This window comes from Sus scrofa, chromosome 2, assembly GCF_054392235.1.
Source record: "Sus scrofa isolate SSC_HxYL_T2T_F1_AM1 chromosome 2, Sscrofa_HxYL_maternal_Yorkshire_Landrace_v2.0, whole genome shotgun sequence".
NCBI lineage: Eukaryota > Metazoa > Chordata > Mammalia > Artiodactyla > Suidae > Sus > Sus scrofa.
The window spans coordinates 88,788,630-88,803,146 of NC_139384.1; the positions used below are offsets into that span (position 1 = coordinate 88,788,630).

The window sequence follows — 14,517 nt, forward strand, 5'->3', positions numbered from 1 at the left end:
GTCCTTCTTCTGGTCAGATGTCTCATTTTACTAGAGGCCTTCCTTGACCACCCTCTTTCTTCCCTTAGTCATTCTATCTCATGTTGTTTAATTTTCCCCTTAGTATCTGGTTTAAAGCTATTCTATTGATTTGCCTGTTTATTTTCTGTCTCTCCCACTAGGATGTAGCTTTATGAAAACAGGTAGTTGTCTGATTTGTCCACTGCTTTATCCCAGTGCTTAGAAAGCACACAGTAAGTACTTAGTAATACCAGTTCAATGAATGAATGAATGACCCTGCCCACCTGTTGCCTCTGTTCATTTAGTGACTTCTGACTAACTTGTGAAACTTGTATGCAAATGGAAGCTTGCTCTCGTTTTTGTGGAACATTTTTAATGTCCTTGACCCCTTTATTTGGTATCTGTCAGAACAAGCTGTGATATAAAATCTTGCATTTTTATAACGATTTTTAGCTCTAACTTCCTTGCACACATTCAGGAGGCATTTACTGAACTCTGCATTATCTAGGTCAGGTTTTTTGCCCTGGGGACATAAAGCCAATAGCAACAGGGTCCCTTCCTCCAGAGAGCCCAAGAGCCCAGTAAAGAAGGCTGATATGCAGACAGTGCTAGGACAGCTTGCTGTAGAGGAGGGGCTGAGCCATGGAAAGGTGGAGGGGGTGATAAGTGGTCCTGGAGTTGGGCCTTGTACAATGATGAGAAATTTGTCAGGCAAGGGGAGGCAAGAAGTGGGAAAGGGCAGGGAAAGGATTCCTCCCCAATGTGGCTCAGGAATCAGCCTTTGGGGCTAGGTGTAAGAGAGGTTGGAGTTAGAGGGACCCTGGAGAACCAGATCTAGCTCACCCGGTGGTTTTTAAAGTCAGAACTCTACATTTGTATCTGTACTCTCTTGATTTTTAAATGTTAGCAGTAGCTAATTAAAAAATATTTTAAGTGATGTAAACCATGCAACATACAGACCTCATTCAGCTTGGCTGTTGACCTTCTGGGCGGGTTGTGTAGGAGGAAAAGGTTGTAAAGAGCTGGAAAGGTAGCCTGAGGCCAGGGGAGCTAGACCCTGTTTATCCAGGTACTATCACTTAATGTGCCTGGAGCCCTGTGATGGCAGCTATGAAGCCCATTTCTGCATAGGAGGAACCAGAGACTCCCAGAGTTTCAGCAGCCTGTTTCACAGCAGGCAGATGGAAAGTGAAATTTGAACCCAGGTCTCCCCCACCCCACCCCCATCAGCATTCTTTTCTCAGTTCTGAGTTTTCTCTTTTGGCTCTTAATTTGTTCTGGAAGAATAGCATCCAGTCTAAATAATGATTTCCTTCACTTTAACCCTTTTTTTTCCCCTTCAGAAGACTCCTGCAGAGTTAAAAGTAATCCTATTTTGGCATAGTCTTCTCTGAAGAGCTTTGATTCTCCTGAGGATTTAATTTTCGGGAGACCAGGACTTTAAATAATTTGTTGACACATTAAAATGTGTTTATTTGGCCCTTCTAAATAAATGTTAGACAATGCACCTCAATTTGCCTGTTTAAAATAAAATCTTGGAGTTCCCGCCGTGGCGCAGTTAACGAATCCGACGGGGAACCATGAGGTTGTGGGTTCAGTCCCTGCCCTTGCTCAGTGGGTTAACGATCCGGCGTTGCTGCGAGCTGTGTATAGGTTGCAGATGCGGCTCGGATCCCGCGTTGCTGTGGCTCTGGTGTAGGCCGGTGGCTGCAGCTCCGATTCGACCCCTAGCCTGGGAACCTCCATATGCCGCGGGAACAGCCCAAGAAATAGCAAAAAAAAAAAAAAAAAAAAAAAAAAGGACCAAATAAATAAATAAATAAAATAAAATAAAATCTTAATTTTCTGGATAAAGAAAAGTGCCGTATGTATTAATTAATAGTAAACCATTTGTTTTCATGATGCATAAGGTAAAACAAAACCACATTTTTTTTTAACACTATTGATTTGGCAGTAGGGCAAGCTATTTTTAATCTAAATGTGTAGTTGTACTTCACTCCTGGTTAAGAAGGTGACATTTTAACATAATTTCCTTAAGAGTTATTAAATTTGTTCTTGGCCTTTTGTGATCGTGTGAGCTAGTTTCAACATCAGTCTTTAACTGTTTATTATGAGGAATTTTAAACATATACAAAAGTAAACAGAATAGTATCCAGCTTCAGCAGTTACCAACTCCTGGCCAACCATGTTCATCCATACACCTTCAACCCCATGTTATTTTCAAGCAAATCCTGTCATGTCATTTCATCTGAATTTTCAGTTATGTCTGTAAAAGATAAGGATTCTTTTAAATTTGGAAAGGCAATAATTCCTTAATATCAAAAGGCCAGTCAGTATTCAAATTTCCAGTTGCCCCATAAATTTTATATTTTCTTTAATAGTTTCTTTATTGGAACCAGGGTCCAGATCAGGTTCATACATTGTGATTGTTTGGTATGTCTGTTATGTTTCTTTTAATGTGTAGATTTCCCCTTCTGTTTCTGTTTTTGTTTTCCTTGTAGTTTATTTGTTGAAGCAGTAGCATATCCATTATTGGGATTTTATGGATTGTATCTCTGCAGTGTACTTTCTTGTGTTTTTCTGTATTTCTTGAAAATTTGTCATTGGATCTAGATGAGGCTTGGTCGGATCCAGGATGCCTTCCTAGGTAGGGTACACTCTTCCTCTAGAAGCATAGAGGCCTGATTGGCTCATACTGTGATATTAGCTATTGTTGATGCTCAGTACCTAGACCCATTGATTCATTAGGAGGGCATATTATTTGAGAGATAGGTTTGTATAGTTTTGCCTAGCAAGAACTCATTTTTTTTTTTTTTTAAAGAACTGTGGATTTTTCAGATTTTATGTCGAACTTTGTATTTCCAGTTAAAATATTTTAAACTGGTGCCTCAAATCCTCTTTGGAGAACGTTGGGGTGTAAATTAATAGATACAAAAATAAGTAAGAGTAGTTCCTGTTTCAACATAAGCATTCTTTATAACTAAGGAAAATTTGCTAAACATTTGAAGATGAAATTCAACAAAACTAATTATATTTAATTTCATTTGTTTTTTTTGTTGTTTTTTTGTTTTGTTTTGGGGTCCTATAAAATATTCTACCCCCTTTCCCCCCAGTTTATTTTACCTTAGTATCTATCTTCAGCAAAGACTACATAATCTAATACATTTCAGAAAGAGTAAAAATAGATTCTAAGGATGTATGGGTTACAAATGAGGTAGTTTTTTTTTTTCTCCCTTAAAAATGAAGCATTCATATCAACCCTTTGTTAAACAGATTCTTGCCTGTTCTGAGGCAAGTATTTCTATAATTGAATTATTTGGCTATTAGGAGAAAGAACAGTGTGAAAACCACCTGTTAATTTGTGTTGAGGCCAGCATACAAAAAACTTGGGGATATATTTTAAAAACATATTGTTATTTTAGAACAGTTTAAAAAACATCTCCACTCCCTTACAACAAAGAAAGAATAATTCAGAATGATTGCTTTTAAATAACTCCTTTTTCTTAAAAAAAAAAAAAAATATATATATATATAAAACTCCATATACATACATACACACATATATTTCTGTAGAACTGTAAATTATTTAATTTGTTAGACTATTTAAATATTGTGTATCTAAACTGATGCTGCTACTTGTTTGATTTTAGCATATCTAGGCATAAGGATGCAACCCAGGTAATAAATCCCCCAGCTCTGATTCTGGATTCAAATCTGTTTTAACTATTAACTCTTAGAAACATAGCTACACCACAGCCAGAGCAACACCAGATTCAAGCTGCGTCTGCAACCTACACCACAGCTCACAGTAATGCGTAATCCTTAACCCACTGAGTGAGGCCAGGGATGGAACCTGTGTCCTCATGGGTACTAGTTAGATTCATTTCCACTGAGCCACGACGGGAACTCCAGGGCAAGCTATTTTTAATCTAAGTGTGTAGTTGTACTTCACTCCTGGTTAAGAAGGTGACATTTTAATATAATTTCCTTAAGAGTTATTAAATTTGTTCTTGGCCTTTTGTGATCGTGTGAGCTAGTTTCAACATCAGTCTTTAACTGTTTATTATGAGGAATTTCAAATATATACAAAAGTAAACAGAATAGTATCCAGCTTCAGCAGTTACCAACTCCTGGCCAACCATGTTCATCCATATTATTTTCAAGCAAATCCTGTCATGTCATTTCATCCATGAATTTTCAGTTTCCTGAACCATCATCTGCTTGCTACACCCTAGAATGAAAAGTAAATTCTGTGCCTTGCCTCTTGTCTATTGTGTCTTTCACTGAGGTGCTCACCAGCATTAACTATGTCATCAGCTTTGGTACTTACCAGATTTTAGTTCCCATTTTTCAGGATGCAGATATTTGTTTGGGATTAAGTAGAAAGGGTGTGGCGATATCTGTGCTAAGGTCAGCTGACAGTGAAACCTTGCCCTTTGCTGGGCACTGTGCTAGCTGTCCTCTGAGGTGGATTCCGCACTTATCCCCATTCTACAGATGAGTGTAATTACTTGCCGGAGGTCACTTATTCAGATAAATGGCAGGTCCTCTGACTGGAGTTCTAATCTTAACCATTGCACCAAGCTGCCTTACCACATTCATTCTCCCACTTAGTTTTGCCTTAACAAATATTTATTGGGCACTCACTCATAATTATAGAGGGTTGGGAAACAGACACATTTTCTGCCCTTAAGCAACTCACAGAGTAGAAGTAGGGATAGACTTGAAATGCAAATGAATAGAGGGTTTTTTGCCAAAGGGGCAGGGGAGGGGTATATTTGAAGGGAAAACCTGTAGAGAAAAACTTGCAGGAAAATTAGGAGCTCACACTAGATTTTGGAGGATTAAGGTTGGCCAAGAGAGCAAAACGGGGAGGGAAGTTATTTCAGGCAGGTGAGCCAGCTCAGGCAGAGACCTGAAAGTGTGCAGAAGCCAGGGTCTGCTGTTCCCACGGCGTATGGAGTTTCCCAGGCTAGGGGTCTAATCAGATCTGTAGCTGGCCACAGCCACAGCAATGTGAGATTTTGAGCTATGTCTGCAACCTACACCATAGCTCAGGGCAACCCCGAATCCTTAACCCACTGGGCGAGGCCAGGGATCGAATCCATGTCCTCCTGCATGCCAGTCAGGTTTGTTAACTGCTGAGCCTAAGGGTTAGATTTTTCACTCTCAAGGCAGTCGATCACTATTGAATTTAAACAGGTGAGCAGTATGATCACTGCATATTTTGAAGGAATCTTTCCTGCATATGTTGAGGTAATTATAGATTCACAAGAAGCTGCAAAAATAGTACAAAGAGGTCCTGTGCATCCTTCATCGAGTGTCCCCTAGTGGTTGTGTGTTTGTGTGTGTGTGTATATATATATATATATATATATATATATATATAGTGTCAGAACCGGGCAATTAGCATTGGTACATTATCTGTACAGTTCTGTGTCATGTTATCACATGAGGAGGTTTGTATAACCACCACCATCACCATTAAGATACAGAACTGTTTCATCATCCCCCAAATCTCCCTGGTACTACCCCTTTATAACAACCCTGCCTGCCTTGCCCCCTACCACCCATAACCCCTGGCAACCACTAATCTGTTCTATATCTAATTTTGTATTTCAGGAATGTTGTATAAATGGAATTGTGTACTAGGAGCCTTTTGAAATTGGCTTTTATCGCTATAATTGTCACTAAAATTTCATAATGCCCTGAAGACCCACCCAACCTGTGTATATCAGTAGTTTGGTCATTTTTATTGCTAGGTGGTGGTCCATGATATAGATATACAGCAATTTGTTTAACCATTCACCCACTGAAGGACATCTGGATTGTTTCCAGTTTTGAGCTATTACAAGTATAGCTGCTATGACTATTTGTGTACAGATTTTCCTGGATAGATCTCTCTAATGTGGCATGTGTATAGTGGTTTGGAGGTATCAGGCAGAAATAGAGGCTGGGAGAGCATATCAGCTGTTAGTGTGTCCAGGGAGCAATGAGAGGAACCCTCAGAACACTGGGTGTAGGAGCTGGAAATGGGGAGACCTGATGGGCCCAAGTGACTGTCAGGGTCTGGCAGGAGGCATCCTTGCTGGATCCTTAGGATCCAGCTTTGGTGATGTGATAACCAAACACTGGTTGTTATTCTGTATCATAGTATGTACTTCAGCTTAAGAAGTGATGTTCCTAAGAATAGCCCTCAGATGCTGTAACGTTCTTGGTTATCCAAGAAAGGTCAAATTGTTGTGCTGTACTATTTCTAATAAGAATTAAAGTATGAAAAAAAGAACAATTTGATTAAAAATTTCAGCAGCAAACATTGAAACAAAGAGGGTGATTGTGGAAATCTGTTTCTAATCACAGCAGTCAGTTAATTTAAATATTGCATGGCCTGGGTGTTCTGAACCATTAGTGTGATTAAAGGTTTCAATCTGGGGATCACTAAATTATCTTTATCATCAGAAGAAAAGTGTCTCGGGGATGACGCCAACAAATTGTGACGGTCTGTGTTATTCTGGCCTGGTCCTGACCAGCCCTTAGCCAGTCACTTTACTTTCTAAGTAAAATTAGAGATATTAGAGTGGTATATTGGGAGGAATATGAATATTATAGTCAAATACACCTCAATTCAGATCCAGGTCTTGCCACTTTCCAGCTGAGAATTTGGGCAACTCCCTTACCCTCTGAGCTGTTCCCTCCTTTGCAGGGTGAGGATAGTATCGCTCACCTCACAGGCTATTAGGAGAGCGTGTATAGCTGTGTACTTGGAGCCTGACCCACATGCCTTCCTGTCTCCAGTCTCATTTGCCTCAAACCCATCCTCTGTAAAGGTGTCAGAGTAACCATTCTACAGCTTTTCATTTAAAAGTGTTTTTTAAGTTAGTTTTTTAAACATGAAATATGTGCATAGCTTAAAAAAAAAGAGCAGAAAGAAGTTATAATGGCAAGAATGAAAGTCTCATTTCCCACTGTTTCCCTATGTTTGCTAGCACAGTGTGTGTGTGTGTGTGTGTATTTTTCTATAGATTGGCATTTGTTGTATGCATTCTTCTTTAACTTGCTTTATTTTCTTTATCTTAGACGTCTTTCCATATCAATGCATAAAGTTCCTGCATTGTTTTTAATGGCTTTGTTATACTTTTATGCCACAATTTATTCAGTCATTCCAGGTGTACTTTTTAGGTTATTTCTACCTAAATAGTAGACATAACTATTTAGTTATTTTGCCCTTTTGCCCATCACAGGCAGTGCTACAAATATCTTTGAATATTTGTACACACGTATTTGTCAGATACATTTATAGAATTGTAGTTGCCAGGTTAGGAGTCATGGGCGTTAAATTTTTCATTAGATATTACTTTTTTAAAAAATTTTTTTAAAGTTTATTTATATATCTATTTACTTATTTATTTTGGTCTTTTTGCCATTTCTTGGGCCGCTCCCATGGCATGTGGAGGTTCCCAGGCTAGGGGTTGAATCGGAGCTGTAGCCGCCGGCCTACACCAGAGCCACAGCAACGCGGGATCCGAGCCACGTCTGCGACCTACATCACAGCTCACGGCAACGCCAGGTCCTTAACCCACTGAGCAAGGCCAGCGATCGAACCCGAAACCTCATGGTTCCTAGTTGGACTCGTTAACCACTGCGCCACAATGGGAACTCCAGATATTACTTACTTTACTTCCAAAAGATGTTTTACCAATTTATAGTTCTCACCAGCATATGTGAAAGTACCTATTTGCTCACACCTGAGCTGATATTTAACATGCAAGCAAATCTTGCCTCCACCGGGAAGCTTTTTTTCCACTGCCTCCATCTCTCACTCGCGCATCTCTCACTCGCGCATTGCACTTGTTCACTCTCTCCACCCTCTGGACTCCACTCTGCTGGGCTTCTGCCACACAGCCTGTACGTACTTCTAGGACACTTCCTGCATGGTGTGATAATTATGCTCTTGGTGGTTTGAGGGAAGAGATGTCTGTTTAATACTCCATTGACAATCCCTGCCTCCTGCTTGGCACACAGGAGGCCCTCAGGAAATGTTTGTTGGGAAAACACAGTAAATGGTAGCTGATGTCCCACAAGACATGGACTGTATGCTCTCTTCTGTTCTTTCCCATTTAATTTCATAACTATGTAAAGCTGTAGTTAAAGCTAAATTTTTTATTTAGAAAAATTAGATTTAATATTATATTTACAGCACCTGCATTACTTTTATTTAGTATTAGAGGTAGAGAAAAAAAATTGAAGCATTTCTTACTCTACGCTCTAAACAGGTAGGAATGTTTCTCCTGCCTAATGTTTATTTGTAGAGTAGATAGATTTTACTCCAATTTCCTGAAGAGGGTCCTGTAGGAGTCTCCAATCTTGGAGAAATAGAGATTTTCTGTTAAGAGTATTTCATTTAACAAACATTCATCAAAGCAGCATGGAAAGTAGGGAGAGTGTGAACATGAACCAGATGTCTTCAGCAAAGGCTGGACTGATTCCCAACTTCAAGGCATCTGCTTACCACACTCAGGTCGGTAGAAACTGAGTGTATCTTCCTAGGAGCTTTTTTAGTGGCTCATTGGTGGACATCAAACATTTCCTTAATTTTATCGAATAATGTTGTATAAGAGGGTAGACAGGCTGTCCCTGTTTTTGAGGAACTCCTGGCCTGAGGAAGGGAGGCAGAGGCAGACCTGCAGAGGCCGAGTGACAGTGCAGCCTGCTGGGCACTGGGTCCCACTGCTGGCAGCCAAGATGAGGAACCAATACCCACCGGTGAGGGAAGTTAAGGCAGCGACTGTGCTTTCAGCATATTGGCATGAAGTATACTTGCACTTCTTGATTTGTAAATTGTCTTCTGAAACCCATTTGAGGTCCATTTTGTTGAAATACAATCATGAGAGTTGATTACTTTCATAGTTAAATTACATGCTTTCTTGAGCTGCCTTGGGGTTCTTTCACTTTCATGAAACCGAAGCTTGACAGAGGAGGTGGCTTTGACAGATTCTTAGGTAATTTTTTTTTCTGCCTAACAAGGACAACTTATTTTAATTTTAAAATCATTTTAAATCTTGACATGAAATTATATTCTTGACATAATGATGCCATGTACTCCCCAAGTTCACAAAAGCTAACCTAATATTTTACTAGTCAGAGTATAGGTTTACAACAGCTGTAGCAGAGAGAAGTCTGGACTTGCTCAACAAGGTTGAGATTATTTGTGCCAATTTCGATGCATGCAGCTGGACCAGAACAGGGACACAGTTCTATGCCACAGGGTCATTCAGAACTCTGGCTGGTGGGTTATTCTAGCATCTTCCAGCATATGACTTTTCACCTCTGGGTCTATGACTGTTGATCCCCCAGCCAAGAGCGGTGGAGAAAGGTTGGACGACAAGCAGCTTTCTGTTAAAAATGATTTGGAAGTAGCATACATCACTTCTGCTCACATCTCATTAGCCAAAAGTTGCTTATCTGGTCATCCCTGGCTGCCAGGAAGTGGCCAGATGTCATCTCTAGTTGGGCAGTCATTTGTCCAGCTGGAACAAGGCAGCTTCTGTTACTAAAAAGAAGGGAGGAGAGGGTCCTGTGTAGGTCAGAAGCTTGGGCCTGTCATGCTGCCCCGTGGCTACTTCAGATTTAACCTGTCCAAAGCTGAACTCTCTGCCTGTGCAGCTGTCTACGTCCTATTTACCTGCAGTTATTTCACCATCATTTCTCCTCTCTCCTGCAGGGAACAAGGCACATACATTCTTCCTCCAAGCCATAGATTGCCTTCTTCTCAAATCCATCCCTTTCTCAGCTTCCCGAATGACCTTTCTGAAAAGCAAATATGAGCTCTTGCCTCTCAAGCTTTGATGCCTCCACAGTCCTCAGGCCCAGGCCCAGATGGCTCTGAGCAATTTCCAAGGCCCATGGTGATCTGGCCTTGTTTTTTTCTCTCCAGTTTTCCCCCCTACTATCTAGCATAACCAAAACTCAAATGACTTGTCATGCTCAGAAGGTGCCTCCAGCTCTCTGCACATGCTCGTTCTCTTCCCCCCACTTCAAACCTCCATCTTTCTGAGTTTAGGACTCTCCTTGCATCTGGTCTCTTCCCGAGTGTACCTACGGTGTGCACTTATGGTAAGCTCAAAACTCAGAGGGCAGGGACAGTATCTGTTCTGGCAAGGACCCTTGTCCACAGTGGTGCTCGAGAAATGGTTTATGAATGACCAGCATCACTGGTGCCTTACAGTACGGCAAAGAAACAGCAGGTTGTGGTGGCTCCCTGCCTTTTCACCAAGTCTGTTTCTGACCTTTTGTGCCTGTACTCCCTTCTTCAAGCTGAGCAGTTCACCATGTTTGAGCATAGTCAGTTTGAGCTCTGTGTCTCTACTCTGTCTTTGGCAAAACTATCCAGGGCAAATGCCACCTCTACATAAAGATGTCCTTGTCTTCTGTGCCCCTACGCACTGGTGGGACCTCTTTTGCCTTTCAACTTTGTTTATATTTTACTTATGGCCCTTACCTCTTTGTAATTTATCTTAAAACAGAAAACGGCCTCATCCTTCACACTTATCCCCCAAATAGTGAATTAAGTGCTGTTTCAAGACCAATTCCTGATTGATCTTGCTATATCTTCTACATTATTTATTACTTTCTTTTTTTTTTTTTTTTTTTTTTTTTTTTTTGTCTTTTTGTCTTTTTGTTGTTGTTGGCTATTTCTTGGGCCGCTCCCGCGGCATATGGAGGTTCCCAGGCTAGGGGTCGAATCGGAGCTGTAGCCACCAGCCTACGCCAGAGCCACAGCAACGCGGGATCCGAGCCGCGTCTGCAACCTACACCACAGCTCACGGCAACGCTGGATCGTTAACCCACTGAGCAAGGGCAGGGACCGAACCCGCAACCTCATGGTTCCTAGTCGGCTTTGTTAACCACTGCGCCACGACGGGAACTCCTTTATTACTTTCTTGTACAAAGGCACCCTGTAAATGTTGAGTTGAATTGTCTTAGCCTTTTAAAAACTGTAAATAAATTAATCTTCAGAAAAGGATATTCCTTCAGATGTCACTAAAATAGACCAGCATTGTGTAGGGATCATTATTATTACTATTTTTTGCATTTTTTGGGGGGAACACACATGTGGCATATGGAAGTTCCCAGGCTAGGGGTCAAATCCGAGCTCCAGCTGCCAGCCTACGCCACAGCCACAGCAACGTGAGATCCAAGCCGCATCTGTGCCTAGACCACAGCTCCCGGCAACCCCAGATCCCCAACCTACTGAGCGAGGGCCGAGATTGAACCCTCATCTTCATGGATGCTAGTCAGATTTGTTACCTCTGAGCCACAATGGGAACTCCAGAATCATCAGATACAGTAGTATGGGTCAGATCAGCAGAGGTTTGTATTCAACATTCAGTTCACTCCGTCCCAGGGGCCAGACTCTCCCTGTCCTCCTATCCTGGGAGTGTAGGATGCCACAGTGAGCATGAGAGACCTGCCCCTACCCTCCTAGTTCTTAGTACCCCCTCTCACAGAAGCATGGCTCCGCCAGCTCACTTAGCCTTGAGTCACGCCAGTGTTACATGAGCTGATAATCCCTTGTGGGTTGTCATGAGCAACGTGTTAGTTCATCCAATGCAGTGCTGGCCTCTGGAAGGCAATCCTGGCCAGTGTGCAATGACTCTTGGTCACAGTGGCTGCTGGTACTAACAGTTGTGCCTCAGCTATTGCCCTAAGAGTGATTTAAAAACACAACAAAACATAAAGCAATGGTCAGTTGGAGAAACTATTCATTTGATTTAAGTTCTCTATTCAAGCTTGTTACTAATCAGTTTATTTCCATGTTTAATGGAAGTTCTAGACATCAGTGTGTTGAAATACATATCATCACTCCACAACTCTCAATGAGTAGTAGACATTAAATATTAAGTGGTAGAACAAACAGGCAGGAATTTTTAGGAGCTATAGAAAAAAATCTAAATTCTGGGTATTTAAACAGTATGGAATAATTACCATACTGATTTTTGATTTTATTGTTGGCTTTTTAATTTTTAAAAAATGACCAATATGAATAGCTTGCTACTTCTCAGTTAACATTGTCAGACAAGAGCCAGGGAACCAAGTAAAGGTAGCTGCCTGTCAGTTTCTGTTTGCTTTGTTTTGTGTATAAAATCATGCAGGCCGCAGTGGGAGTCTCAGCCTACTGTCTAACCACCGAAAGGCTGCTCTGGGGCTGCCAGTTTATGCTCCTACCTCAAAAGTAACTTCAGAGTGTCCACGTTATTGCTGTATGGCAGTTCTCTGTGACTGTATTGAAGCCCACTAGTGATACAGGGTGCAGGGCACGTAGGCCAGCTCCAGGATGACCTTACAAGGCAAGAACGTACTCATGGGCATGCATCGCACACACAGGTGTGCCAGTTGTTCCTTAACTTCCCACGTTCACAATCACTTTGGCATAAGACTCGCTTCCTGGTTTGTCACTTTAACCTGTTTGTGGTCTTAGCAGAAGACCGGTCCATTTGTTTTTCTGCAGTATTTGTAGAAATGTTCATTTTGCAGCATCTCCAGAGGGCCTCCATCTCTGGTTGGGACAGTTCAATGTAACCTGCTCCCACAGGAAGCAAGCTGACGGGAATCCCATAGGGACAGAGTCTTGTCTTGGCTAGTAAAAATGTGCAGTCTTTTCTCCAGAGGTGGTTATTTCCTAGTCTAATCCCTTAAAATGTGGTCATGCAGGGCCTCAAAGATCCTTCCTTTCATTAAAATGTCTGCATTTTGTGTGTGTTGCTTAAATCCAGAACTTGGTCTGAGTCTGTCAACTTAACAGCCACCTTCTCTTATACCAATAAATTTGAAACGCTGTTAAGTGAGCTTTGCATGTATAATTTCAGTAAGAATGCATGTTCATTCTGTTTTTCTTTCAAGGAATCTGACGACTGTACCAGCTCTTCAGAATATTATATGACACTACATCATGAGTGACAGTAAATGTGATAGTCAGTTTTACAGTGTGCAAGTGGCAGATTCAACTTTCACTGTCCTAAAACGTTACCAGCAGTTGAAACCAATTGGCTCTGGAGCTCAAGGAATTGTTTGGTAAGTATGGTCTGTTTTAGTAATGTGGATTGAGTTTTTGTTGTAATAAAAACTAAATAGAACCAAATCGTCAGGATTTAGAAACACTAATGATAAAAATACTATTTTCTTTTTATAGGTTTATAAGCTAAATTGAATCAACGTCTTGCTCTAGTTGTATATAGTCAGATTGTAGGATACAAATTCAAATTCTTAGAATGCTGCATAAATTTAAATAGGTAGCAGTTTTTTTCTTTGTTTCTTTTCTTTTCTTTTTTTTTTTTTCTTTTCCATTCCCCCTGTCATTATGATATTAGAGTAATAGGTATGACAGTGAGTTGTAACAGAAATTTGGAGTTTTATTCATTTCTTCATCCTGGCCACCTTTCCCCCCCTCCCCCTTTTATTCCCAATCACTCCTATTCATTTCTAGGCGCCGTCATTGCAGTGCCTTGCCCTTCATTGGCAGGATGAGGCCAGTCAGTGTCATTATCACCCCATGGATTAACCAGGAAGGGATGCTGTATGAGGGGTTGGGCTGGCCGTCTCTTCCTTGGTGTCTCACTTCAACTATGTGTCCAGCCCAGGACGTCAGAACCGTTGGTCTGACCCTGAACCTTAGTCTCTTGCATGGTAAGACAGTCAGCTGCCGCGACATCACTGGCCAGCTAAAGGTAAAGTTTTTCACATGTTTTCTAGACTACAGTTATCAGCACTTCCCAAACTTTTTATCCCTTAGTTTTCTGGGCAAAACTTTTTCTTCTTTTTTCAGTCAATAAAAACAAGATTATCTTTGCATCTAAAAGAAACCGTAATAGAGCTAAACACCCAGTGATTACAGCTTATAAGTAAAGGAGATTCAAGATAAAAGAGAACTCGGATGTTCTGGTACGAGAGTGTGTATTTTTGTTAAAAATATTGAGTTTAGAGAATCTGCATTCGTGGTTATTAACTAATCCTCTGGTGTAAGGACATGTGATCAGGGAAGTTAATTGTTTTCTTCCATCTAGGTGGTTGAAGGCCCTGGGAGCTCAAAGGAGATGGCAGTTCAGAGATTCCTAGAAAAACTAGAAAGGGGGAGGGGGCTGTTTGGAAGGAATGCTCAGCTTGCATCTGAAATAGTGGGAATCTTAACTTTCAGTTGACAACAAACTTTATTGGTACTTAAACCCAGTGTGCCAAGTGGAGTTTTAGAGTGAATGGATGGTTCAAATTAGGACACTTTGATGTTAATGAAAAGTTCTAGAAAAATTCTTCTGATTTATGATCCATCTCTTACTTGTACTGGATGGTGATTTGACATAGGTAATTAAGCAAGGCTGATGTCAAGGACATTTAATGTAATAACCACATTAAGAGACTGACTGGAAGTTCATTATTATAAAATTGAAGGCTTTATAAGGGGTAGGCAGTTGAAATTAATGACTTCATTATAGCATGGTAAATGACAATAAAATCACATGCTAA

At 40.9% G+C, this 14,517-nt stretch overlaps 1 protein-coding gene across 13 annotated transcripts in view; it reads left to right on the plus strand.

Annotated features, from left to right (window-relative positions):
* MAPK9 (mitogen-activated protein kinase 9) overlaps nucleotides 1–14,517 on the plus strand; it is a 60,637-nt gene that overhangs the window by 1,071 nt on the left and 45,049 nt on the right. For 4 of the 13 annotated variants that reach the window (XM_085013608.1, XM_005661441.4, XM_003354171.6 and 1 more), the window contains exon 2: nucleotides 12,901–13,071. In XM_085013608.1, the coding sequence (XP_084869734.1) occupies nucleotides 12,950–13,071 (122 nt within the window). In that variant the 5' untranslated portion in view covers nucleotides 12,901–12,949. Of the gene's footprint in view, nucleotides 1–161; nucleotides 234–12,900; nucleotides 13,072–13,483; nucleotides 13,939–14,517 lie in introns of those variants that run through there. The other 9 variants (XM_085013613.1, XM_021084317.2, XM_005661444.4 and 6 more) reach the window with 8 other exon arrangements.